The sequence below is a fragment of the Pagrus major genome, chromosome 23 (genome assembly GCF_040436345.1).
Source record: "Pagrus major chromosome 23, Pma_NU_1.0".
In the NCBI taxonomy this organism is placed as follows: Eukaryota; Metazoa; Chordata; class Actinopteri; order Spariformes; family Sparidae; genus Pagrus; species Pagrus major.
In genome coordinates, this window is record NC_133237.1 from 24,176,773 (window position 1) to 24,204,011 (window position 27,239).

Genomic DNA, 27,239 nt, shown 5'->3' on the forward strand with positions numbered 1-27,239 from the left:
TTGATTAGATATGTTTGCCAGTCTCTTTAATGTGGAAATGCAAATCATCACAGCATAGGAAAGAGCTATTAAAAATCCTCCTTCATTATCAAGTTACAACGTCTCTGTTGTTAAAAATCAAAAGTATCTTCAACCCCAACCTGAGGAACCTCAAAACAACATAAACAGGAGCTAAAACAAAAGGCTTACATTTGTTTTCCCTTAAAAAGGAAAATGTGAGAAAAAAAACTTTTTTTTAAACAAAAAAAGTTAAACGTTACAGAGATTACACATCTCTACGATCATGTTAAACCACATGTTTGTGTCAGTTTGTAAAACTTCAAACTCCAGCAGGAGCAGCATGAAGTCACATCAACGCCAAACATACTTAAAAAATACTTAAAATGTGAAAATGAACTAACTGATGTCGTAACTTCTACAGACTACAGTCAAAAGGTGCACAGAGCTGAATATGAGCCCAGTCATTTCCCCCTGAACTGTGAAACAGCACATTTCCAGATACTGTACATCGCCGAGCGAATGCTGTCGCGTATGAGCTCTAAGAGACGGCGTTAAAAATAAGACAAAATAATCAAACACAAAATATGTAGTAGGCCTTAAAGTTGGCGGCTTAAATTCTTCTTAATCTCTAAAATATTTAGCCCGGTACCAGACTGATGCACCAGGTTTGTATCATGTGGGGTAAAAAAGAAAAGAGAGAAGAAATAAACTCACTGGCTTAAGATTAAAGTCAAACAGACCAATATCAGATGAGGAGGAGCTGAAATATCAAATATAGTGAAGCTTGTGCAACTCAAAGGGTACAAATGAAGTAAATATCTTAAGATTTCGGTAGTTTGTCAGTCACACGAGACAGGATACACACACATGCTCTCGACACATTAATACTACACAGGAACAATTATTTGGCACAAAAAGTCTTCACACATGTATTTTACACAAGTGCACTACCAGAGAAACGAGATGTGGTAAAAGTAAACATTTTGCAAGAAGTGCCAGGGACTTGTCTTTCCTAAACTTAAAATCTGTGCAACGCTACCTCGAGCTCACTGGAATCACTCTTATATACGGTTTTCTCTTCTTAATTATAACTGGAGACATCCGTCCATCATCGTGGTTTTTAGGCTTATGCATATTTTTAAATTATGTTGTTGTAGTTGGTATATAGAGAGGCATGTGTCCCCCCTGGGGCCTTATTTCAGGAAAAAACGTGTCAATGGCGAGAGACAAATACATTTTTGATCCAGTTTCATTCGTGCCATGAATCACACAGATGATAATTATCCATTTAAAAGATTATTTTGCAAGCCAAGAAAGTCGCAGGTCGTTGTAAAGATAGTAAATTTAGTGTCTGTAAAACCGCTCAGTGAACTGCTGCGTCTCGCTCAACATATATCACCAACACGGCCGTCACCTTGGCACAGAAAAACTATTAACAAAGGTTAAAATAACTACAAGTGTGGCCACAGACAGCTGCAGTAATGTGAAAGGAGAGTTAGTTTTATGAGCTAGCTTATATGCAAGGTTTTGATGAACGAGACGGCACTTACCCGACTGCTGGGTGTGTAGTCTTACTTATATTTCAGTCTTATATTTCATTAGCTTTATGACAAACTGCGACTTTCTCCAGTTGGGAAATGATCTTTTAAATTGACAAACATCACATGTGTGAGTCATGACACCACAGCCACAGTGTGGTCACCCTGCTGCTGTCTGGCAAAAGATACAGAAGTATCTGCTACAACCTTCTGTTGTAAAATGACGATTACATGAACCTTTGAAACCTTTAATTTAAAGTATTTGTCTCCCTGCATTAACTCCTGCACGTATTCTTTCTGAAATCAGGTCTCATGGTGGTCCATCGTCTCTCTTTGTCTACGAGTGCTGAAACATTGACTTGACATTGACAAACAAAGAGTACTTAACGACCGATCAGTCACATCTGATCTGCCTCATAAAGTCAGTACTGGTTCTGATACCAGTGAATCAGATCAGTGCATCCTTATTTAAAACTCAGATGATTTCACGTCTCAGGATTCACATTAAGCCTCCGTTTTATCTAACGGCAACTAAATTCATGTCCTGTTGAGTTGAGTAGTTATCGCTACATTTAAGCATGTGTCACTGCACCTGAGGTATTATTTCACTTGCTGCGTGCGCCCTTAAAACACTCCTGAAAACTGCTGCTGCGAGACCAAATCCTCATGAACTATATTACACAACACTCTGGTTTCTGTTTCCACTTGATACCTCTCAGGTTTATCTTCATACACACTATATACGGTACCTTCTATTTGCTTTTCCTCCTTGAATCTGACATTGTGGCAGCTTGTTACTTCACACTGTTGTCAACCTCAGCTGAATTCACAAACGAAACATAAAGTCAGCTGTTCTGTCAGTTTCCACATAAAACTGACTGATATGAAAGATAAGAAAGCTGGAACCAAACCTGCCCTGAGCCTCAATCGTCCAGGATGAAACACAGTGTGTGACACAGTGTAACTGGAAATGTTAACTTGTTAGATTTTTGGGGGGGTAAACTTTTATCGAGTCATGGTGGGAGGACCTGTTTGAGTGCATCTCGCGTGCTTTGGCCCAGTTTTTCAGGAAATTTGACTGAGAAGTCCAAGATCATGTCGCCCCTCTTCTCAGGGCACTTTGACAGAGGGAGCCCTTCTCCAACGATCCGCTTTTTCATTCCAGGTTTGACAACGTCTCTGGAGGTCACAGTGATGGTCCGGCCGTCCAGCGTCGGGGCGTTGACAGTGCATCCACACAACGCCTGGAGAGAGACACAACAAAACAAGGTAATTAGACGGATGAAGCCACCGAGGTTGTCAAAATATGGCGATCATTCCTGACATCGGCGTTCACTTACATCTCTGAGTGATATCTTTGCAGGATAAATGATATCCGAGCCCTCTCTTCTGAACACCGGATGGGGTTTATCTTTAACTACAAACACCACATCTGCAGGAATGTTGGAGGGAGTTTCGTCTCCCTCCTTAGGAAAGGTGATTTTTGTCCCTTCCTTCCAGCCGCGCTTGATGTCGACGGTTAAAATCTTGTCTTCGTTGCGTATGGTGCAACCGTCCGGATTCAGTCTCTTGCGGGAAATCTTCATCTTTTTGGTGCAGCCGGAGAAGACCTCCTCGAGGCTCACCTTCAGCTCGTGCACCACGGGCGGGTCCTTCTTTTTCTGCTGCGCTCTGTGAGGGCCTCCCGAGTGGGTTTTAAAGGGCCGGTGAAACCCGCCCATGCCGCCCATCCTTCCCATGCCGAACGCTCCGAAGGGATCGTTGATGTCCATGTCGTCCTCCCCGTTTTGTGGGAAGAAGTGATCGAAAGGGCTGCGGCCTCCGAAGAACTCAGCGAACATCGCATGGGGGTCTCCATGGAAGGTGTAGTTGTAGCTTTGACCACTGTGTCCTCCACCTCCACCACCAGTCGAACCCTTTAATCCTAAAGATGAAGAGGACAAACATCAGAGCACAGACAGGAGTAGAGCTTAAATTAGGGCTGCAACTAACGGTTATATTCTCGATTAATCGATTAGTTGTTTGGTCTAGAAAATGTCAGAAAATCTGTTCTTTCCAAAGCCCAAGATGACGTCTTCAAATGTCTTGTTTTGTCCGCAACCGAAAGATGTTCAGTGAACTGTCATGGAGGAGGAGAGAAACCAGCAGATATTCATGTTTAAGTAGCTGGAATCAGAGAATTGTAATTTTTCTTTTTCCCTAAAAAAATATATAAACCAATCACTGATCAAAAAAAATGTTAACTTTAATAGCTGACAACTTGTACAATGATTCATTAAATCATGAATGAGCCCGTGAGGCCAACATTATGAGCCAGCTGTAGGTTATCGCACATCGGTATCTTTGTACATGTCAGATATATTTCAACACATTTTGGTCGACACTGACATTTTATCAATTACTGATATAAACCGATATTTATTTCGACCTGATTGCAGAAAACATCGAGTCTCTCCTGAAATGGATTTAACATATTATTCTGTGACTGAAGGACGGAGACAGAAAAGTCTTCACAAAGTTTATCATTTCACTGGGAAAACTAATAAAACTACTTCCACAGTGTTTTGTGTCACATGCGTATAATTAAAGCGTCGCCTTATCGGCCTGTCATACTGTCAGACATGTTTATTTCAGGCCAATGCATATATTCAATTTTAATGCATTTACTGGCTGATACCGAGGACATGACGATATTATCCTGCCTCGTTAGAAATAACTAAAGTATCTGCAAAAAGAGAGTAAGTGTAATTACTAAAGCTTCAGTCAAGTAAAAATACTGAAATATCCAATTACTAATGATCATGCTGCTTGTTCATGTGCACATTTATTCTGGGATTTCTGTCCTAAAACTCAGAGCTGTGTCTGTGTCTCTGCAGGAGGATGCAGACAGAAGATTTACAGCCTGAAGGCACAAAAAAGTGCATTTCTTTCAGCAGGTTGAGCCTGAATTATCACTCCAGTGACAGTCTGACAGGACAGGCAAGACCTGGCTGTTTCTAGTAACTTCTCCAGCTAAACCCCATTGTGCACACCCTTCATTGTGTGCCAACTGCTGTAGAAACATGCCAGAAAACAGCAGTGACCCATCAGGAGGATGCATTAATGTATAAACTGGATTCAAACTGGAGCAGAAATGTGCAAAAATGCTGAACATTAAAGTAACATCACGAGAAGTGGGACACAAACTTGCGTGGAGAGCGGTTCAGTTTCAGTTTTACCTTCTTCTCCGAAGCGGTCATAGATGTCCTTCTTCTTGGCGTCACTGAGGACATCATAAGCTTCTGCAATCTCCTTGAATTTATCTTCTGCTCCAGCAGACTTGTTCTTGTCAGGGTGGAAACGCAGGGCCTGTTTTCTGTACGCCTTTTTTATCTCATCTTCGGAGGCACCTCTGGCTATCCCGAGCACTTTGTAGTAATCTTTACCCATTACAATAACCTGTCAGTCGTTCTTCCTCTTCATAAAAACACTGTCATCGCAGACGGTTTAGGTTTAGTATCCGTACGGTGCCCGAAACACACCCAGCATGTCCGGTTCGTGGGCCAGGTTACCGGGCTCCGCAGATGTCACTGCTGCTGACGATCGCCGAGCTGAGCTAGCTTTAGCTAACTGTCAAGGTTAGCTTCCCTCACTTGTCACGGTCCGTAAACAAATTTCAACTCGTCACTGAAACGAGGGTAAATGATGGCAGTCAAATTAAACCACTCAACGTGAAATAACGTCTTCGCACGGGAGTGTCCGTGCGCTTTAGCCGAGCTGTGAACCGGCCGAGGAAACTTCTGGAAGAAGCTGCTGCTGCTGCTGCTGCTGCTGATGTGTGTCATCGCTGCCGAGCCGAGAGGAGTCACTGTCAACAACTTCCGGTTTCGTTTGAATCGCCGTGAACATAACGAAGTGTCTAAAACTGTTTAAAAATGAGCAGCCAGAAACACACACACACAGTGAGCAGTAACTTATCTGAATGGAGTTGGTCTAGGTTGCCTTTATTGAGTATTAATTAATTGGTAATTGCTTACTGCCTTCTCCTTTTATTTTTAATTGGACTACGCATGCGCAGACTGCTTATGTTGCCTTCACGGCCAGGGGCTTCGCTCCATATACTGTGAGGGCAAATCAGCTTAGCTCTATGGATGCAGTGCAAGGTATGCTGGAATAATCAATATAAACACAGAGGTAGTTCATATGAAAGGGATTTATGTGAATGTCAATGCACAGTGTGTGTGTGTGTGTGTGTGTGTGTGTGTGTGTGTGTGTGTGTGTGTGTGTGTGTGTGTGTGTGTGTGGTTGTTGACTGGTTGTACTGGTTGTGAGTGGCTCTGCAGCGCCCACCAGAGGGGACAAGATGAAACCTGCCATGTCCAGAGGCTTCTGTGATGACTTACCCAGCCGGTTTTATGACTCAGGAGGTGTTCAAGTCCTGGAGGGTGGGCAGGGTGTCATAAGTTATCTTGTCTTTAATCTGAAGTGCACTCCAAAGTTAAATAATGAATAATAAATCAGAAGCATTCTGACACAGTTTCCACAGAAAACCAAACGACTGTAGTACGACTGTTGTGATTAGATTGTACAAGTGTTGCTGTAACTATGTCCACCAGCTTTAGCTCACAGAAAGAAAAACAGAGGTTTAGTTAATTGGATGAAGTTACTATCAGTCTGAATATAAATCATGATAAATGAGTTTTTATTGTTATTGCATGCCATGTAAATACAAAAAAAAATAAAATAAAGCACATGAGGAGATTAAAACAATAATCATCACTAGATAACCCATACAAATTGTGATTCTTATAATGTATCTGGAAGAGAGTATAAACTACTGTTCCTCTAACCACGACACTCTTAGAGAACATGTGAAGTTTGAGCAGATTTGACCATCTACAGTCGAGTTGCAAACCACTTCCTGTTTTGTGGCAAAACATCTGAATTCACTGGGGCACCACAGCCACAGCTTTCTTTGAAAACATAACAGTTTTACAACATTTGATCATTAAGGTCTTTTGACCAAGTATGATCCGTATAAATGACAAAAAAAAAAAAAAAATACACTAAAATTTCAAAATTAATTCAAAATGGCTGACTTCCTGTTGGATCTAGGTCATAACAAATTTTGTACATGTGCTGTTGAAGTTTTTTTGCCACATCCCATGACCCATATCACACGTAATTTTTCACCACTTCTGCAAAGATTTGTAACTTTGCAAGCACCTTAATCCCCCAAAAAATGCAATTGAATGTCAAGAATAAACATAATAATTCCTTGCATTACAATAGGACCTTCGCACCTGTCAGTGCTCAGGCCCTAAATATGATCTTGGAATGCAAACAGTGATACTGCTGCTTGCTGCTTGCTGCTTGCTGCTGGCTCGCACTGGTTAAAAATAGACCATAGAATATAGATATGCAGTTGGCTATGTACGATGATGAGTTCACCCTGTGCGATGAAAGGCATCTTTGATCTTCTCCCAATCAGCATTTTCTTCCCCCTCCTCCCACCACAAACCTCCCCGATGTATTTTTAAGACGACGTTCATTCAGCACACAAACCTTGACCACACGGACCCTGAAATAAACATGCTCGTCTTTGTTCTGGAGGTCAGATTGAGTAAAGAATACCAGCCACACAGGTGGTCTGGGGGAAGGGGATGTGTTGGCATGTGGAGGTCTTTCATCCCATGGATCAGGCTTTTAATGGAGCCCGTCACTGTGTAACCAGGCGAGGAGCAGAGCAGTAGGGAGATGTGTCTTATAGGTCTAATGAGAGCACACTGGCATTTGTCACTGAGGTAGGGCTGTATGTGACTACCCAAGGTTACCAAGCTGGTGCAGAGCAAATCAGGCAACTTATATTTAGCCTTGCAAATGGCGCGCTGTGGATTATGTCTTGGGGCTCTCCGGTTTCGTCTTCAGTGCGTTTTGTTGCATGAAGGGGGGCTATGGATCATGAAGTGGCTGCTATTCAGGTGAGGAGCAGGTTCGCTTCATGTTCTTAGGCCAGCACTCCTTCCACTTCTCCTCACGTTCGTTCCTGCTCGCTTGCCTCCTCTCTCTCACGAACATACACTTCGTCTGGGGGAGAAAAGTGTTTATGGTCTCACATTTTTCCGTCACTCTTCTTCCGGAGGTGGTGGGCTATTCGGAGAGTCCAAAAGACACCAAAGACGACAGCCTTGAGTTGCACTGACAGTTGTGTGCAGTGTGAGCAGGGTGGTCGTTTTCCATACCAGCAGAGGACAAACCAGCGTCACTGGACATATCACAGATTATTTCACCTAGCTACTGAGGGTTGGGATCAGCCAGTATCATGGATGTACTCGCCTTAGAGGCAAAGAGTGTAAATGGAGCTGACGCTGAGAAGAAGTCTGCACCGAGGCCAAAACCAAAACCTCCCAAAAAGGCCAAAAGGATTGTTTACTTTGAGGTGGAGATCGTGGATTTGAAGACTAAGGAGAAACTGCTGCTGCTGGACAAGGTGAGTGTGTGAGTGTGTGTGTGTGTGTTGAATGGGATGGTTTCTGATTACTCTCACCTTTTATATTGACCATAACGGTTTTCAGAAAACTTTTAATACTGCTTTAACTGGAGCATGACATATCGTGATCACAGATATTTAAGTCCTGTAGAAAACACACAAAGAGTGCTCGAGAACTTGTAGCATGCCAAAGATTTTATGATCAATTACTACAGTTTATCACCTCCCACTGAATTCCTCTGAGGTTCATGATTTAAACATCTTATATCTGTTATCTGTATCTGTGATTACTTTGCAGAGGAACCATGTTTGTTATAGCTCAAGAAATACAGGGTCATCACTTTGACCAGATGGGTAATTTTACAGATAATCATCTACTTCACAAGGCAGCACCGGTCAAGTTGAGCCATTATCAGTCACGTTTCTACTGAGCAAGCGTTGCAGTTAGGAGGTGAGAATTCCCTCTTCATCTGCCAGGAATTTTCTGTTCCAGCAGCAGTACATGCCTGTACTACATTGAGCCAGCAGGCAGGCAGGCAGGCAGGCAGCCAGACACACATGATTAGCAGCATGTGTAAATGAGCAGAGTCGTGTCCAGAAACGTGAGAGATCGCATTACAGATGAAAAAGGCAAAATGCAAGTCTGACAGATTCCAGGAAGGACAGTTACACAGATCACCTCTGATTTTTTACACTTTTAGCACTCACTGTCTTGTACATTGACTTGTAAATGTCTTTCTGCGCACTCATGTTACTGATAATCCCAAAGCTACTACAAGGAACTTTCATTTCATCATTCATCATTGATTCTGGCGGTCTCTTTGGACAAAAGATGAAAATGGTGAAACAAAGTAAACCACCAGAATATAGAGCAGCTTCTCTCTGCAGGCCTCAAGACTCCTCAATTCACCCTCAGCACTCCACAATAAAAACATGTTTTGATTATATGACTCAGACCTGGTGACGGGCATTAAGAATAACTATATTCACTAAAGAAATATCCTTCTCGCTGGTGGTCTCATATGCTTATGTAGTTCATATAGAGGCTGTTTCATAACCAGTTAAAAGTTCCTTGTAGTCGCTCAAGGATGGTTTATCATTTACATTTCTATTGCAGGTGGAGCCAACTGCCACTGTTTTGGATATTAAAGCTTTGTTTCAAAAATCATGTGAGTAAGTTTAAAAAATTCTGACAAAATTGTAACTGACTATTTGTTTATATCTTAAACCTGCAGTGCAGAACTTTTGTCTCCCCCTTCTGGCATTGAGAGTAATTACACAAACACTGTCAACATACTTAAAACTTTAAAGGCTTTGCCATACTCCAATTCGCTGCCCCAGTGTTGTAACAAGTACTCAAATGAAAACTTGAACAAGTAAAAGTACTTTAGCATCAAAAGTACACGTATAAGTATATTAAACATATATTTTTACATGTATATATGTATGCACATGTATTATATATATGTATATATATATATATATATATATATATATATATATATATATATATATATATATAAACCACAGTTCATATATATATATATATATGTGTGTGTATGTATGTATGTATGTATGTATGTATATATATATAACGGGTCGACCAGATGTCTTCCTGGCCAATATCCAAATCCATTGATCCATTGAATCCAGTTGCAGATAAAAGACATTAATGCACTACTTTGGCTCTAATGCAGCATTCAATCCTCAAAGTGACTTGTAACCAAACTCATCAGTTAAATAAAATAAATATGGTGGCGTGAAAAGTACAATATCTGCCTCCAGAAGGTAGTGAAGTCCATTCATTTAGAAATGAATGTGAAATACAGAGAGATTTATGAGGTGGCAATCCTTCATCAGCATTCAAGCCGGGGGCTTGAATGTTACGGACGTTCATTCATATGTAAAAGTCCCGCACTGCAGGTTTAATGTTTGATAAATGATCTCTTGCTCATACAAGAGTAAAGTTCCTCTCCATTTTGACAGATCCAAAGTGGTATCCAGCCAGACAGTCCCTTCGTTTGGATCCAAGTGCGTCTGCTTTGTACAATAAATTCTGCATTTATTCAGCTCAGTTGACTGATGAGGTGATATGATGTTGTCTGGTCTTATCTTTGACTGATGGTTGTGGGACTGTTATGTTTCGCAGAGGCCAAGTGTCTAAAGGATGAGGAAATTCTGCAGACACTTCCTGTGGGAACCACAGCCAGCTTTTACTTCTCTGACCTCGGACCTCAGCTCACATGGGGAACCGTGAGTCCACATGTGCACAGACACACAATTTTTAGGACCATATAGTAGTGTTGCATGCTTTGGTAGTGATTACCAACCAGCAAATCAACTTGCCAAAATTTGAGTGTGTTAAATTCAGCTGTGAGTGTTTCTGCCTGTTGATGCTCATGCATGCAACATCTGATTCTCTGAACAGCAAATGCCAGAAATGATTCAATTCACGTGGTCCTTTTCACATGGTCACAAGTCTAAGTTTGCATGCTCGTCCTCTGGTAATGACTCAGCTCATGAATGCTCATGAAAGGCTTGCTTTGCACAATAGTCTGCTAAGTTAACACGATATGTACGTAATAGACTGAAACATGCAAAACCTGAGAGACATGGTCTTTTAAGATTCTTGTACTTTGAATATAAACAGACATCCTATCACTCACTCAATGACTCTTGAATATAAATATCAACCCGCAGTGACAGATAGAGGTGATTTGCTGTGGTTCGTTTTTCTCTCACCTCCCGCACCGCCTGTCCTCTGTCCTAGGACATATAATCTCACCGCCCCATTTCTCCCAAAGGTGTTTATCCCCCTGACCTCTCACTTGCCTTTCACTGCGCCTCTTTACTCACCCTTGCCCACCCACTCTCTACATTCCCTGTCCTTACCAACCCTGACACAACCCCCAGCACCCTGCCAGGCTTCAGACTAATGTCCCAGTGGGTGGAGGGGCATGGTGCAGAGATCACCAGTAGCTATTGGTCAGGCATGCTGAGCCCAGGATCTGCACGTGGTGCTGATTCAGGGATCGATTTCACTGCCGGCTGTGCTGCCACGCTTGATCATATCATATGTGGAAAGCTGGTATTACAAGCTGTCATAGTGTCTCATTTGGCCCTTGGGCACATGTTGAATACTATTATTGTTACACTGAATGGTTGAAAGTGCTGAGCTGAACTAGACTGACTGTTTTTGCTTTAGGTGGCTTTGACAAATGAGCTGTCAGCTGCATGTTTGCCCTCTGGCAGAGGCTTTAGACTGACAAAGTGCTGATACAACAGGGAGAAAATATTTTAACATCACTTATATATCTTATTAGAGAAGTTTATAGTTAGAGCTGTTAACAGCGCTGGGCTATATGGCCCCAAAATAATATCACGACATTTTTAGCCGACTGTATACATGACACATATATCGCTATTTTAAAATTTCCTCAGAAGTCATATTTCAAGATTTTGACCAAATATCTCGATATCGATATTGTGACAGTATTGGTATATTAACAAATATTTACACAAAAGGATTTTTTTTATTATTTGGATGTAATGCCTTGTTGGATCCCTTTAAACTCTTTCTCATGCAGCTGGCATTAAATCAAGAAAAACAAAATTTCATACATTTCTATCTTTTCTTTGCTTAATTCAGGTGTTCCTGTCAGAGTGTGCCGGCCCACTGATCATCTACTTAATGTTCTACTTCCGCCTTCCCTTCATCTACTCTCCGAAATATGACTTCACCAGCAGCAAACACTGGATCGTACAGTGAGTGTCAGCTTGCTTGTGTTTTCGGGGATCTGTTGCGATGTTGGAGCGATGTATAACACAATCCCAGGCTTTGCACTCCTCAAGATGGCAAACACTCTTGAAACGTATTGCTATGGTGACACTGAGTCAGGGCCAAGTGTATTGGACAGCAGCGGGGCTCTGTATAAACCACAGCTAAATATGTAAGTGTGTTTATGTGTCCTGTTGCAGCTTGGCCTGCATGTGTCACTCCTTCCACTACATCAAGAGGATTCTGGAGACAATGTTTGTCCATCGTATCTCCCACGGCACCATGCCTCTCAGAAACATATTTAAGGTGAGTTAGCTGCATAATTTTGACCTTTGATTACTATTCTGTGCTGTGTTTTATCGTCGAGGTTAGGGACAGCGCCCCAAAATCAAAATTACATATTTTTCCTCTTACCTATAGGGCTTTTTAACAGTAGGAATGTTACAGTGTTAGGTGCTGTTGTTTGGAGATATTGGCTATAGAGATTGCTGTTCCTCTCAAATATAAAGGAACTTGATTGCTACCAAAAAAAATAATTTGAACAACTCAACAGCAAATTCTCTTTCCAGAAATCATGACCCAGTTACTCAAGATAATCCACAGACCTTGTTGTGAGCAGTTTCATGTAGGATCTATTTTCTTTTCGCATCACCATGCAGAAGGAAGCGTACTTAGCTAGTGTACGTTACAGATCACATCCCGGGCTGTCACAAGCACAGGCCTCTCGTCCAATGAGTACATGCATGCTTCCTTCTGGGTGGTGATACATTGTGGTTTGGTAGAGAGAAAATAGTTCCTAGTGCTCACAACAAGGTCATGGATTATCTTGAGTAACTGGGAAATTTTTTGGCACTTTTAGCACCACAAGCTGAGTCCCATGGGGTTCATTATTTTTCAAGAGAAGGCAGACATCTCTACGGTCGATATCTCCAAAACTCCACAAATCACACCAAAACAATCTAAATCAATAAACAGCACTTTGGGTAAGAGGAAAGATATATTTTTGATTTTTGAAACTATCCCTTTAATCTCAGATATCTGACCCTGGAGCCCTATCATGACACTCTGACTTATTATAGTTCCTCCTTCTATTCCAGAACTGTGGCTATTACTGGTGCACTGCAGCTTGGATGGCGTACTACATTAACCATCCTCTCTACACGACACCCTGTAAGTGCAGACCACTGCAATTCTCACTTTAACTCAGTAGCCCTCCATCTGAATCCATTTTTTGTGACACATCCACAGATTACGGGCAACAGCAGGTGAATACAGGACTTTACATTTTCTTGGTAAGTTTGAGATTTGTGTCCGGCTCAGTAAAGGCAACTTACAGACATTAAACACAGCAGCTCTTTGTGATGTCGATGAGCATCTTTGGATGTCTTTATTCCCACAGTTCTGTCAAGTAGGGAATTTTTCCATCCATGTTGCTCTTCGTAACCTAAAACTACCAGGTGAGCATTTTCTGACAATGCATGTGGTGTTCTTAATGCTCATTAAAAAAAAGCAGCTCATACAGTAATTCAATATTGTTTATGTGTTTACCCATCATCATCAGGTTCAAAAGGAAAGAAGATTCCTTACCCAACGAAAAATCCCTTCACATGGATTTTTTGGCTGGTCTCTTGTCCGAACTACACATATGAGGTAAGACATGAGTCCAATCTTACATCATTTTATCAAACAAAAATTAGCATTATGTTTTTGAAATGTGTTCCTTTGAAGGTGATGTAGAAAAAATGTTTGTCAGTGCATTAGTAACACTGGAAAGAAACAGAACATTCAGTTCAGTCATTTGTATGCTTTTCACATCAAAGGATATGTTCCCAGTTATTCAAGTCTGACACCCAAAACAGTAGTATGAACTTGAAAATGAAGTCCAACAGAAAAATCAAGAGGATGTCTTCCAAAATCAATCTTTTGAAAACTGTTTAAAAGGAAATTTTATACACACAAAAAAACTATAACTTTGGTAGATAACCAGGAACTGGCAGTTAATATTAACTTCAGTCTTTGGACTGTTATTTTGTTCACCTACATTTGAAGTGCAATTGGATGAGATCTTTCACTGGTCAGTATCAAAGGAGGAATGCTAAACCTGTTTCAATATTCAAATAGACAGACTTGAAAAATTGTGCATATAAATAAAAATACATTATTTCCTACTTTACTTATGAATAAGAATCAGTTTGTAAGATGATGTCATTCAGGGGATTTTTGTTGCTGTTCAGTTTGGTTATTAGTTATGTTTTGCAGAAAGTAACGCCCAATGTTCAAACACTGAGATAAGAAACAGCTACAGTGCAGCCTGGATTTCATCCTGGCCATTTAGATACACTGGTGCTGCCATCTACTGGTTACATCCAATGCATACTACTCAATGCCCCGTGTGTGTGTGTGTTTTCTGTGTTTCTGTGTGCAAACGTCTTGCTCACAGCTGGGCTCCTGGATCGGCTTCACAGTGATGACCCAGTGTGTGCCTGTGGCTTTTTTCACTGTCGTGGCCTTCATCCAGATGACTGTGTGGGCCAAAGGCAAACACCGCAGCTACTTAAAGGAGTTCAGAGATTATCCGACTCTGCGCTCCTCCATACTCCCCTTCATCCTGTAGAGCCTGGCGGAGAAATCCATCCATCCGCTCACTGATCGGGTCCCTATTCAGGGCCTCTCCATCCACTGGATGTCAGAAAGTGTGTGCTGAGGTTAACAGCTCGGATGGGTTCTGGTCATATGGACTCCATGTAACATTTTCTTACATGTCAATCCATAACGAGGAGTTACTCTGAGTGTTGGACTGGTGAATGCAGGACTGTTACAGGCAAAGAAAGACTTCCGAGTTAAATGCAGCAAAGTCTTAATTTAATGTTGAGCTTGAAGAGCAAGAGGATGACCTTTTTTGCTACTTTGGTAAGTTGTAACATGTTTGATAGAGAGTGCTGTTTAGTTTTTGAAAAATCATATTATTTTCATAGCTTTTGGCAAAATGGTAAGTGAAGTCTCCCACAGAGTTGAGAAACCAAGAGGCTAATCTACAATATCAAACTAGTGTGCAGCCTGGAGCTGACAACTTTGTGGCCTCATGCAATATTCAGCTGTCCTGACTGATCGATGAGACCTTTACACACAATAGTAGTGTTAGTTGTACCCGGACTAGAAATTCTGTGCAGATTCTCAAGTTTTCCACCATGGATGATTAACAATCTTTTCTTTTTGTCTGCTCAAGTGTCTGATTCAATAAAAAGTAAACAGAATGTGATAATTTGCTGATCCTTTTTGACATAAACTCAATTTAAAAACATTATAAAGACAATATATTTAATGTTTTACCTCATCAACTTTTTGTAAACATATGCTTACTCTGAAATTGTTGCTGACAACATGTTTCAAACAAGTTCAGACAGGGGCAACAAGACTGGGAAAGTTGTTCAACAGGTAAACAGGTTCATCGGTAACAGGTGATACTCATGATGGGTATGAAAGGTTGTTAAAGAAACAAGGACCGGCTGCAATTTATCAAATCCTGTTTCATTTACCTTTTACACAGCATCCTAACTTTTTTGGAGTCAGGGTTGTACAAAACGTGTTCAATCAAAAAAGCGCAAAGTTTTATGTCATCAAATCAACATCAGTGTATCGTGTATCGAGTATAAAGTTTCTGTGAATTGTCAGCGTTTTGCAGATCTTTTTTTCCACTCTTTTATTTTTGTACTAATCTGAAGAGTTGTGCAGATGCAAACACAGATGGAAACCCTGGATTGGATAAGGAGTTTAATCTCTGCTATTCCATTTTCACTAAATGTGCATTTCACTGAACACTGCTTCGACTGAACTTTCAGATTAAATGAGGAGCTTTTTATTTTATTTGATTAATTTTATTTTTACCTCCGCCAAAGAGGTTATGTTTTCATCCTTGTCCATTTGTTGATTGGTTGGTTGGTTTGTCAGCAGGGTCACACAAAAACTACTGAACAGATTTCCATGAAACTTGGGTGGAGGAGGGGTCGCTGCCCAGAATAGACCCTGTTAAGTTTTGGTGCAGATACAGATAAAGGGACGGATCCAGGAATTTTTTCTCACTTCCTTTAACTTTGCGAGATAGGACATTTTTCTGACATTTTCATTAATTTCTCAGCGAATAATATATATTATACATATTATTGATTAAAAAATCAGATGTATTTAGGTGGCTGGTATCTGTGAGTGAGTACAATTTGATGCGGATGCAAATACAAATGTCTGTTTTATTTTAGATTGGATCAGGCTTGACATAATTAAAGGGGCCTTGTCAGAGGTATGCACTCTACTGGGTGCCATTCTAGTTTTTGATTTTATTTTTAAAAATGTCCTGCTGTGTTGTGAGGAGAACATTCAGTGTTGAGCAGGATTTTTATCACAAGTGGATTGTTTGTTTACAATTAAAGTGGCAACAATTACTTGATTGATCAATTAGTCATTTGAAATAAAATGAGTTACCAACTATTTATTTATGGTCATTTTTCTCTAATGTAAGGATTTACTGCTTTTCTTTGCATTTATGACAGTAAATGAGGAGTCTTTGAGTTTGGGACTGTTGGTTGGACAAAAGAAGCGTTTTGAAGACGTCACTTTGGGCACTGGGGAGGTGTGATGAGCATTTAATGTCAATTTTTTAATCGATTAATAGATCGTGACAATAATTTGCTAGTTGCAGCCCATATTTACAATATTTGACCGAGACTGAAGAGGGCCTGCACTTGTCCTCACACTAGGCTGTACACTGTAAGCTAATTATTGTTATAAGTGTAATAAACCATCACAAAACAAGTGACTGAACAGAGAGACAGGAGCTTTATTGTGGCTCTGGAAGAAATGTCAATGTTACAGATAAAAAGGGAGGAGATACATTGGAGATGTAGACTACATCATGGAATGTTACAATTCAAGAGGCAGACTTAGACCGAAACACTGAACAAATTATAAATGGATGACGACAAAAATATTGCATTTGATCAACATATCTGCTCTGTAAACAGGCACTGAGCAGCTGCATTAAATTAGAAACAATAAATTCAGTATTACAATAACATTTTCCCAAGTTTATTACTTTATTTTGCTTATGTATGAAAGGAAATTCCATTATGCTGCACATTTCCTGGTCACATCTATCTGTAATTGTTCCCATAAATGCAACTGTATTAAGTTGGAACACAGTCAGATCTAAACAAGATAGAAAAAGGGAAAAAAATGCAACATATTGCCTTGCCAGCAGGTAGTAGTATATCATGTTGGTTATATCTCAGTGTAACAGAGACGCTGAAGACATAATCCAACATCAGCAGCTATTGGTGGCATGATAAGTAAGGAATCAGACTTGTGATGCAGATATGTCGATAGTCTGACTTCCCCAGCACTTAGATGACATTTAACTCATCACATGAGAAAAAGGAAAAAGCACAACACATGTGCGTTATGTTTAACTGTGTGACTTACAAACTGGAAAAAACAGAAGGTACCATAATAAGAGAGGATGCAGGAAGAAATTTTAGAGTCACAGCGAACATATTTTCTTCTGGACCCAAAAACTGTGACAACACTTTGCCCACAGCAGTCACGTCTCTGTGGGTACAGAAGCCCATCGAAGGTCCACTTGCTGCAGGGCTCAGTCCCCTTCAGTGGCTGCATCATCCATCTTTTACTCTTGCAGAAAGGTCACTGCTTTTCCACTTTAAACACACTCTGAACAAAGGGGTATAGTCCCTTGACAACGGAATCGAACGGCCACGTGGGTGAAATGAAAACCATTTGAAAACCAAAGACCATAATGAGAGGTAGGATGACTGACTTTCAGTTTCTGGTCATTCTCACAGTGAAAGTTAATTCCACCGCAGCCTTCCCCCCCACTCACCCTCTACATATTCTGTATATGAAGGTGGGTTCAGATGGGAGAGGGCACTGCATGCACGTTTTGTGTCAATGCAGCATTGTCTGTCTATCGCGTGAACCACCACGTCAGAGGTCTTCAAATTCCAGGAAGTGGGTCCTCTGCAGCACCTTTACATGCCGCTCGTAGATCTTTAGTGCAGGGCCGAGTCGAATGGACAAACCGGTCAACACGTCACTGCGCTGCATCAGGAGAAGGGACTTCCCATCAATTTCCTGTTGATGAGAGAGAAAGTTAGCTTCGCTCATTGGGTCCTGAAGGGATGTTCTGAATGCTTAATATCTTTATTTTATGTAAATAATGTAATATAATTATTAAACAGCCACCAGGACACCCGTGCTGAAAGTTAAGTAAGCTGTTGAAACCTTAAAATCATGTGATCTCAAGACGGATAGTTTTCTCTTCTAGCAGCCTTTACCATGAAGCAAATCAACACATATTATGAGAAAACTTGTAATATATATCAAAGAAACAATTGTCTTAATGGTAAGAAATCAACTGAAGTTTCATAGTGACATACTATAAACCCTTTTCACCATTTTTGCCCAAAAATGTATAGAATTCAACATTACATATCGTTCTCAAAATCCTCAAACTCAAACTGAGCAGGAAAAAATCTGTACTTCAGTAGCAACAACATACACTGAAATTTCCAGTTGTATCCATATCTATAATGTGAAGGTTTTTAGAGAGGGGTTTTATTTTATTCCTAAAAACATGGTGAAAATTGGAAAAAAAATTTTTTATGGCTGTTGACGGTATTTTCTGATTTATGGAGTTATAACAAAAGATATCTGAAACTTCATCTTTAAAAACATTTGACTGAAATATGTCAACAAACTAAAGCAAGAGTTTTTTGGCTTTATCATAATGTTCAGATTTCTCTTCAGGAACTGTGTGCAAATTAGTGCATCTTTAATTAGACAATGCATAAGCTGCATATTTAGAAATAAAAATACAGAAAACTTATAATACAAAAAAAATAATTGTCCTAATGTAAGTAATCAACAGGGGAAGTTTCATTGTGATATCTGTTACCCTATTCAATCTTTAACTGCCTCTAAAAGGCCCTGGGTTTTGAGATATCTCTGGCTTTTTTTTGTGAACGTGTAGCGCCCTCTGTGGTTGTTTTGTGGTGGTGCACTCACCTGTGTTCGAAAGGCCACAGCTTGCTCTGGAAAGCCTGCAGCCGAGAAGTAACTGGCCACATCTGCCACAGTCCACTGCAACACGTTCTGGCTCATCTTCTCCTTCTTCACAGAGCTGGAGGAAGATCAGATTAAAAAAACATAATAAAGTAATCAAATATATGACAACAGAGTGACTTCTCTTCAGCAGGTACTGTCTCAGTTTGTTGTTGTCTTTGATTGCCTTTAGGTGACCGTCTGTGTGGTTAGTAATTATTTAAAACATGAGCTTGTACATCAGAAACATGTAAATTAATTATTCAAGGCTATCGTTTAAAAAAATAAAAGTCAAGAGAGGTGTATTAAACTCTTGTAGAGTGAGCAGGGACATGATCTTAGGAGTTTGGTAAAAAGCATTTCTAGTATGTAGTGAATTTAATTTAATAACAGGATACTCACATTTCATCACCTTTGCCACCATTCAGAAGAGTGTCTTCAGCAGCTGTGAAGGAGGATATCTCTATCTTATTCTTAAATGTGCCTGTGAACAAAATGGAAGCAAAAGTATTTCAAATATTCAGCAAATATTATCACAGTGGAAAACAGATTGAATCGATTTAGCTGGTTTCTATTTTATCTGTCAGTTTGACAACATGTAAGAGGAACACTTCAGCATCTATCTTGTCCTTAAAAGTGAGAACGCAACAGTGCCAAGCGATCGTCAAAATCATCTGTGCCTGTTAATTTCACATCAAAAGCCATCATGCCTCTTATTTCTTGTGTGAATACCTGAAGAAACATTTGCAGCGAACGGCTAAAGCACGTCTTCCTTTTGGCCTCAAATCATTTACAAAAACTGAACTGAGGTACTACAAATTTAGTAATAAACATAAAATGGGCAAATAAAGGGAAGCTCAGTTCATACGAGTCACTGTGGGACCAAAGAAAAGTGATTATATGAGAACCATGGTTCTAACTTTTCCCAAATCTGCATCAATGTGCACAGCAAAAATTCACATTCGGTAGTGTTGAACAAACAGCAGCAGCGTTGTGATGAAATGGAAGTGATGCCTTTTCCCATGGTACTAGAATGTCACACTGAGGTCTCTACTGTCACGGTACAGTATGTTTTTCTATTAGAGTTTCTTCACGGTTCAGTACAGTGAATGAGTGTTGGTACAGCACTAACACTATACAGTCCCAGCCCACTTTCTTGGGATTCTGGCAGAACTGTCTTCATGCATGTGACGCATGAGAGGGCCCACATTTTTAGACGGTACTGCTCTTTCTGAACAAACCATTTCCAGGCCCAGCACAAGGACAGTGAACAGTGGCAATGGTAGTTGTGCGGTGGTAAAAACATTTAGGTGTTGTTTATTCCTGTTATGCTACATTAGATATTTGAACTAATGTCTCACTAAGGAGGTAAAATATAAAAAGACACTCTTGCATTAAAAGCCAGAAAGTCACATTTCAGATTTTCAAATAACAACTGCTGTAAGCATCCCATTGCAAACACATCAAAATTGTTGGTATAAACAAAAGCAAGCTAGAGGAAGCTCGACTGGGATCAAACCATGTGTCTCTGAGGTGGTGGATGGGAACTTTACCTTTACTTTTCATCAAGCCCACACAAAAATCTGAAGGTTTTATGTTGCCTTGCTTATCGGCAAACACACGCATACCATAAAATACAACGATAAGACCTTTTCTGGATTATTTAAAGGGGACAGTTCACCCTAAAATCAAAAACACATGTTTCCTCTTACCTGTGGTGCTATTAGCAGAATCTGATATTGTCGTGTTGTTGTTGTTCCTGGAACATCATAATTAATGTTGCTCCAGGACCATCATTGAAAATGGCCAGTCACAATTTTGTAATGTCAAGCTTAGCGACTCAGGTAAAGAGACCAGAAAAATATGCATATGGGAGATGTTATCCATTCAAACACACGATTAACGTTAAGATATCGGCCATAGAGTTGTCTGCCTTCTCTCTAATATAATGGAACTGGAGGGCTTGTGGTGCTCAAAGCATCAAGAAAGACATTTGAAAAACTAAACAGCAATGTCTTTGTCCAGAAATCATGACCCGGTTACTCAAGATAATCCACTGTGAGCAGTTTCATGGAGGAACTATTTTCTCTCTACCAAACAACAACCACCAATCGTATCACTGCACAGAAGCAGAGTGTTCATCTATTCAAGGATGAGAGGCTAGCTAACTAAGCTAAGTTGTCACGAGCACGAACCCCTTGTCCATGATTAGAAACACTTTCTTCTGCACAATGATACAGTGTGTCTCAGTAGAAAGAAAATTTGTTTCTCCATGAAACTGCTTACGACAAAAGTCTGTAGATCATGGGTAACCAGGTCATGATTTCTGGAAAGGGACATTTCTGTCTAGTTTTTCGTATGCATGTGTTTGGTGCTTTGAGCACCACAAGCCAACTGCCATCCAGTTTCATTATATTTAAGAGAAGGCAGACATCTCTACTGCTGAAATCTCCAAAACACGCCAACTCAAACCCAAACAATCTGGATGAATATATAGCACACAGTGTAAGAGGTAGTTTTATTTTGAGGGGAACTGTCCCTTCAAGAGTCACCTTTAAGCAAAAACACTATCTGCCAAGCAGCTCATAAAAGCCATTCAAATTGCCAGCTTGGCAGCTGAGTGTGTATGACATGGTTGTGTGGTGATTTTTCTTGCCTAGAAAACATGATGCATCAACTTCAGAACTGAATCAAACTGTCAAATGTCCACCTCCACAAGCCACTGTCATTAGTGCAGAGGGGCCGCATGTTTTGAAAGATGGCTTTTAACAGTCAAAGTGAGCACCACCTGGATGCAAGGTAGCCGGACAAGTTTGTCAAGCATTCAAAACACCTTAAACTGGCCTCAAGGCAGAAGTCAATCAAAGAGGCCAAATAACAGCCAGAATGGTATTTGAAACGCACACTTTCATGAGCTGACTCCCTTAACATGTGTGCGTCTCTTTAGAAACCATTTCCCAAAATGAAAGAGCACTCTGGTGATCAATTTGGTCCCTGCGAAAACAGATGCAGTCTGAACAGAGGCTTTAAAAAACAGATAATAAGACAGTATGTTACTCACAGTTGTCAGATGGCAGAGAGAGTGTCTGTGGTCTTCCATCGGATACATTCTTGGTCTCATCCTGCTGGCCAAACAAGACGGAGCAGAACAAACAAAAAATGTCATGTCTGAAGCAGACAAATAAAAGAAGCAGGAGACACACAGGTGGGGTTGTTTGACACGTAAGGCCATTTACCAGTCCTGCTGCATAGTCTGGTACCAACTGATCAGACGTGAGGCCATTATCCTCCACCTTGCCTCCATCTTCTTTCTTCACGTTGTTCTTTAAAGGACCAGGGCTGGTGGTTACAGAGAGGATTGCTGGCTTTGTGACTGCTGTGAACACAGAGATTAATTTACATTACATGCTGATATAATCCAGACTGTCACACGCGACGTTATTCTTGGTAACTTCTGGTGATAATCAAATGAATGCATCTTAAAGATATTTTTCTTACTGCAGGATGACATCACTAGGCCTTTGAAATACATTGTTTTAGAACAGCAACAATTATTCAACAGATTGACAACGATTAAAGGGTAACTTCACCAATTTTACACAGTAAGTGTGTTTACAGGTCATGGGCAGTACGACTGCATATGTTAAAAAAGTAGTATGAAGCTTTTTGTGGCTCCAGAGGAAGCTGCAATCCTTAATCTGATAAACTGATAAACTGATAACCTCCAGTGATGTCACTCAGGGGCTAAATTGTATTGTGGGTAATGTAGGAGCCAGGTTTTGAAAAGGAAGAAGAATGCGTTGAATTAAAGGGCATTATCTCTGGTTCTGCTGTGAAGATTTTGATCCCTTGTTTATATTCTGTCCACAGTGAGTCCAACAGTGTTATAGCAGTACAATACAGACCAGCGGTCACTTTCCAAAATCTGGTGCCTACATTACCCAAAATGCAACTTAGCCACATCAGTGACTGGAAGCAATTTATCAGATTACATGCAGCTTCCTCTGAAGCTACCAAAGACTGTATACTACTTATACTACTTATTCGCTGTAAGAACGCTTTAATGTGTTAAATTGGTGGAGTTACCCTTTAAATTAATGAACAACTATTTTCAGTTTGACTAATTTTTTTTTAGGAAAGAAAAAGTCTCTGATATCAGTTTCTTAAATGTGAATATTTTCTGGTTTCTTTACTCCTTTATGACAGTAAACTGAACATCTTTGGGTTGTGGACAAAACAAGACTTTGTTTCTTTGGGAGACACCGATCGACATTTTTCACCATTTTCTAGACCAAACAACTAATCGATTAAACAAGGAGATAATCAGCAAATTAACTGACCATAACAATAACCATGTGTTGCAGCCTGACATTATTTTATTTTTCATTTTTCTGTGTCTATCTTACACTAACAACAGCCTTTCTACTGTCAACAACCACGTCACCCATCCATCTCCAATCCCCATTTCATATCCGATACAAAGCTGAGCATCAAGCTCGCACATGAAACAATATTTGAGTGCTCCATTAGACTGTGTGAATACCTTTGTCTCTCTGCATTCCTGGGTGCTGGCGCTCCGCTGGGCAGACAGCAGAATGATAGGCCCAGTCATTGTGTGTGAGGGCCCTGGGGCTGGAGGGGGGCAAGGAGCTGGGCCTCTCACCAGCCTTCTGGAAAGAGACAGAGTCCAGACCTGAGCCAGGGCTGCAGCCGGGGCCGGGGCCAGGCCGAGTGCCAGAGGGAGAGCAGGGGGCAGAGACGGCGGCTCGCACAGCGGCACAGAGCACGGGGGCATCTTCGTACGTGCAGCCGGGAGAGGGTCCATCCTGCCCATCCCGGCTCTCATCAGCCCCCTCCTCATCAGCATTACTGTCTGTGTCCATAGCCATTGAGGTGTCAGCCTGCAAAGCAGAAGCACGGGTGCAACATATAATCCCCATCCTACTGTATGTATGATTGTAATCTATAGTGATTATGACATGATACAATACTTAAAAAAAAATCTATGGTGGGTGCAGAATTAAACAAACGTCACACATCACAAGTAAATACTAATCTTCGCTGGGGATCAATGTGGACATTAAGCTTGATAGGAAACATTTAATTCGGTGGAAGAAAAGCCAATATCCACAATTAAGTTGATTATTTGACAACAACTTAAAAAAAGATTATCGGGGATTGTAGTCATGACTGGGGGGACTAATTGTAGGCTGAGCGTGTCACATGAAAACACGCTCGTACAGATGTCGCAATTTGACCGCTGTGGTAGTAAATTATTGCCTTTGAATGCCTCCGTCCCTTTCCTGCGGTGCAGCGTTGACTCCGCAGACAGACTGTGTGAAGCCCTTTACACCTCAGACGTGTCTCCACTTGTATATTAGGTTATCTGACTGCATGTAACTAGTTTTAACATACGCACTCGTTCCTTTCGGTGAGGTTTTTTTTTTTTTTTTTTTTTTTTTAGTCGATGGCGCCCGGAGTACAAAAAAAAAAAAAAAAAAAAATTACCTTGTGTGCGACTGCGTGTCCAAGACCCAGCAGTCGAGCACAAGAGCGCACGAAAGCCCGCCCCACTCCTGAGAGAAGAGCCGCTTGTATGGCTTTCACCCATCGCACTGCATTTCACATAACTTTCACCGAGACACGGTCACAAAAACACCATGCCCCCTCCTCCTCCTCCTCCTCCGAGGCTCTCAGCCCTGCGTGATTTCCATCTCGGCTCACATTAAACAGGGCGATGTGCTCGGTGCGTCCCCGCGCCGCCCCGCACCGCGCCGCGCCGCGCAGGCCTGTGCTTGATTGATAATTCTAACAGACGGGAGTACAGAAAGGGCCGATGGGAGGCGTTTTTTTTGCGGGGAGGTGGTGGAGGGGAGGGGGGGAGGTTTCTCTCAAATTTCCTCCAAAGTGCGCATGGAGTTGGGAGCCGCGGTAAAGACCTCGCCATTGTGTCTGAGGTCTTTAACGGAGCGCTTCCCGGGCCGAGCCGAGCCGAGCCGAGCCGAGCCGCGGTAAAGAAGAAGAAGAAAAAAAAAAAAAAACCCCGAGCTTTAACTCGACGTGCTTATCAACGCTGCACTCCGATCGGAGCGAACAACATCGCCTCGATCACCTCGTCTACTTTGACTTTGCACCGGGTCAACGATGAACAGTGGGGGGAAAAAAAGCGACTGAAAGAGTAACGCGAAATGAGTCCGTTATCGGACACGGTACTGTCTAAATGTGACCCTCGTATTCAGGTAAAAAAAAAAAAAAAAAAAAACCTGGACAACAAGCACCGAGAAAGCACAGTCTCCAAGTATCCACACGCACTCGTTTTATTATGTTTTTTTTGTAGTGACACAAGCCTTTCAGAGAACAAAGTCAATTTGATCTCAGCTTAACCCAAATCGGATAGAGAGCATCCGCCTGCTGTCGTGGACGAACAGTTTGCGGTCGCTTTGCGTTAGTTCGGGTCTCACAGTGTTACCGCCTCACGCACGCATTTCAGTACTTCGCAGTGATGTGGCTCCCTCCGAAAAATACTGTCAACATGCAGTTTGCCAGACACGCAGAAGTGATGCCATGGGGCCGTGCGGGACGAGAGAGAGAGAGAGAGGCCACAACACCAAGCATTAGACGTGACCGGGCTTGGCTTTGCGTGTCCGACAATGGATCTAGGGGTTCGACTTTATGCACTGCGTCGGCAAATCGTCCATCAGTCGAAAAACAGATGCAGTTTGCACGCGTGAACTGATCGTAGCTTTATTGTGAGTTACTTTAGCGTCGATTTTAATCGTGTTGGATGCGGGTTTGTGCGGGACAAAACATAGTGATGGGCAGATCTTAAAGTCAGACGGGAAAGGGGGTGAAATCTCGTCGCGGGCAGACAAAATATGTGTCGGGACATGTATGCAGCTGGTGACGTTTAGTGTGTCGCCTGAGATGTCCGTGCTCGTTTCTGTCAGGGGGGGAAAAAACAACAAACAAAACAACAATCAACAACCAACAATGTCCCAGCGTCCCCCGTCAGGCTCCTACATCCGCGGTGTTTCAGACTTTTTTTTTTTTTTTTTTCCTCTCCTTCACCCACTCCCACATTTACAAGCCCGTGACAATAAACGCGTGAATTTCCGGCCCCGGCTTTAAAAAATAAAACCCTCAACGGCACGCCGGTGTGCGTCGCCGCTTTTATTCTGGAGGCGGATTCGCTCCGCTTCCGGCCAACGCTCCTCTCGTGCCTCGCTAGCTTGCCGGAGCCCTCCCCCCCGCCTCCCGCCGCCTCCTCCCCTCCGCTCAACGCCGAGTTTGGGGCTCGAAAAGCGCTTTCTGCTGCTTGATAATGGTGGCTCGGGTTGTTGCGGACGGGCAGGACGGTGCAACTTTTCCCCGTCTCTTATTTCCGCCCCCCCCCCCGCCCGCCCCGCTTAAACTTCTCCGCTGCGTGAAACGAGCCACGCTCTGACTCCACGCGCACCTTCTGTTTTTTTTTTCTCCTCGGTAGCGCTCGAGCGAGGTCCAACCGCCGCTCCCCGTCTGCGGCAGTTTTTTGGGTGCACTTGCAAATCACTCCCCTCACCACTCCCCGTGTACACACACACACACACACACACGCACAGGCAGACACACACAGAGAAAAGGACGTTTTTCTCTTTGCAACACCACACACTGCCCGTGCCTTGCTTTTTTATTTAATTTTTTTTATCTCCACCTGTTAATTTTGGTAACATGTGATGTGACAATGAGACAACATCCCTCCTCCTCCTCCGTCCCTCGCATCAATCTCAACATACCTCCAAATCCTCCTCGTCCGGGTCCACGGGACCGAAAGCGCTGTCCCCGTTGCTCAGGTCGGAATGACTCGCTTCTTCCACCGCGCTCCTTCTCGCAGCCGTCGCCAACGAGCCATCGTCCTTTTTTCTGCTTCTCCGCTGAACCTTGGCGGCGTTCCGGTAAGAAATGGAGCCCTTGTAGTTAACTTTCAGCACGGTTTGTTCCTGAATCAGTTTCTCCAGTTCTGCGCAGGTTCGGTCGGGCTCGGACCCGTGTCGTCTCCGGACCATTCGGCAAATCCTCTCCAAGTCCGGCCGGGCTTTTCGCGACCGCAGCGAGTCGATAGTGTCCAGGATCCACTCGCGGTACTTGGATTCAGACATCTTTTTTTTTTTTTTTTGTTGCTCGGTTGCTTCGCTTTCTTTTTGCTTTTTTTTTTTCTCCTTACCTTGGTGCGTCAACCTTGTGCGTTACACACGGTGTTTTTCGTGAGCCGCGGTCCGAGCCCAACTGAGAAGCGGAAACCTCGCTGTACGCCTCCTGCGTTTGCGTGTGCGCTTAAGGTGGACCGACGGAGTTGCAGGGAAAAGTTTCA

General features: G+C 42.0%; 3 protein-coding genes across 5 annotated transcripts; 1 reads left to right on the top strand and 2 right to left on the bottom strand.

The window, feature by feature from the left end:
• Positions 1-5,357, bottom strand: dnajb1a (DnaJ heat shock protein family (Hsp40) member B1a). Its single transcript, XM_073494893.1, has 3 exons — positions 4,757-5,357; positions 2,879-3,462; positions 1-2,782 (listed from the first exon to the last, which is right to left on the bottom strand). Exons 1-3 carry the CDS (start codon positions 4,965-4,967, stop codon positions 2,552-2,554), a joined length of 1,026 nt encoding a protein of 341 aa, XP_073350994.1. The 5' UTR covers positions 4,968-5,357; the 3' UTR covers positions 1-2,551.
• A 2,132-nt stretch (positions 5,358-7,489) lies between these two features.
• On the top strand, positions 7,490-14,399 carry tecra (trans-2,3-enoyl-CoA reductase a). The gene is made up of 11 exons (XM_073494878.1): positions 7,490-8,007; positions 9,125-9,176; positions 9,994-10,038; positions 10,157-10,260; positions 11,657-11,772; positions 11,986-12,091; positions 12,883-12,955; positions 13,034-13,077; positions 13,185-13,242; positions 13,347-13,435; positions 14,226-14,399. Exons 1-11 carry the CDS (start codon positions 7,840-7,842, stop codon positions 14,397-14,399), a joined length of 1,029 nt encoding a protein of 342 aa, XP_073350979.1. The 5' UTR covers positions 7,490-7,839.
• Positions 14,400-16,596: 2,197 nt separating this feature from the next.
• On the bottom strand, positions 16,597-27,239 carry samd1a (sterile alpha motif domain containing 1a). Of its 3 annotated transcripts, none has more exons than XM_073494485.1 (7): positions 26,665-27,239; positions 23,436-23,793; positions 22,129-22,265; positions 21,954-22,017; positions 19,295-19,376; positions 18,857-18,971; positions 16,597-17,923 (listed from the first exon to the last, which is right to left on the bottom strand). In XM_073494485.1, the coding sequence occupies exons 1-7, from the start codon at positions 27,025-27,027 to the stop codon at positions 17,777-17,779; spliced, it is 1,266 nt and encodes a 421-aa protein (XP_073350586.1). In that variant the 5' UTR covers positions 27,028-27,239; the 3' UTR covers positions 16,597-17,776. The 3 variants fall into 3 exon arrangements, with proteins under 3 accessions (XP_073350586.1, XP_073350585.1, XP_073350584.1); XM_073494484.1 differs by having other exon boundaries at positions 21,954-22,014; positions 22,129-22,268; XM_073494483.1 differs by having other exon boundaries at positions 22,129-22,268.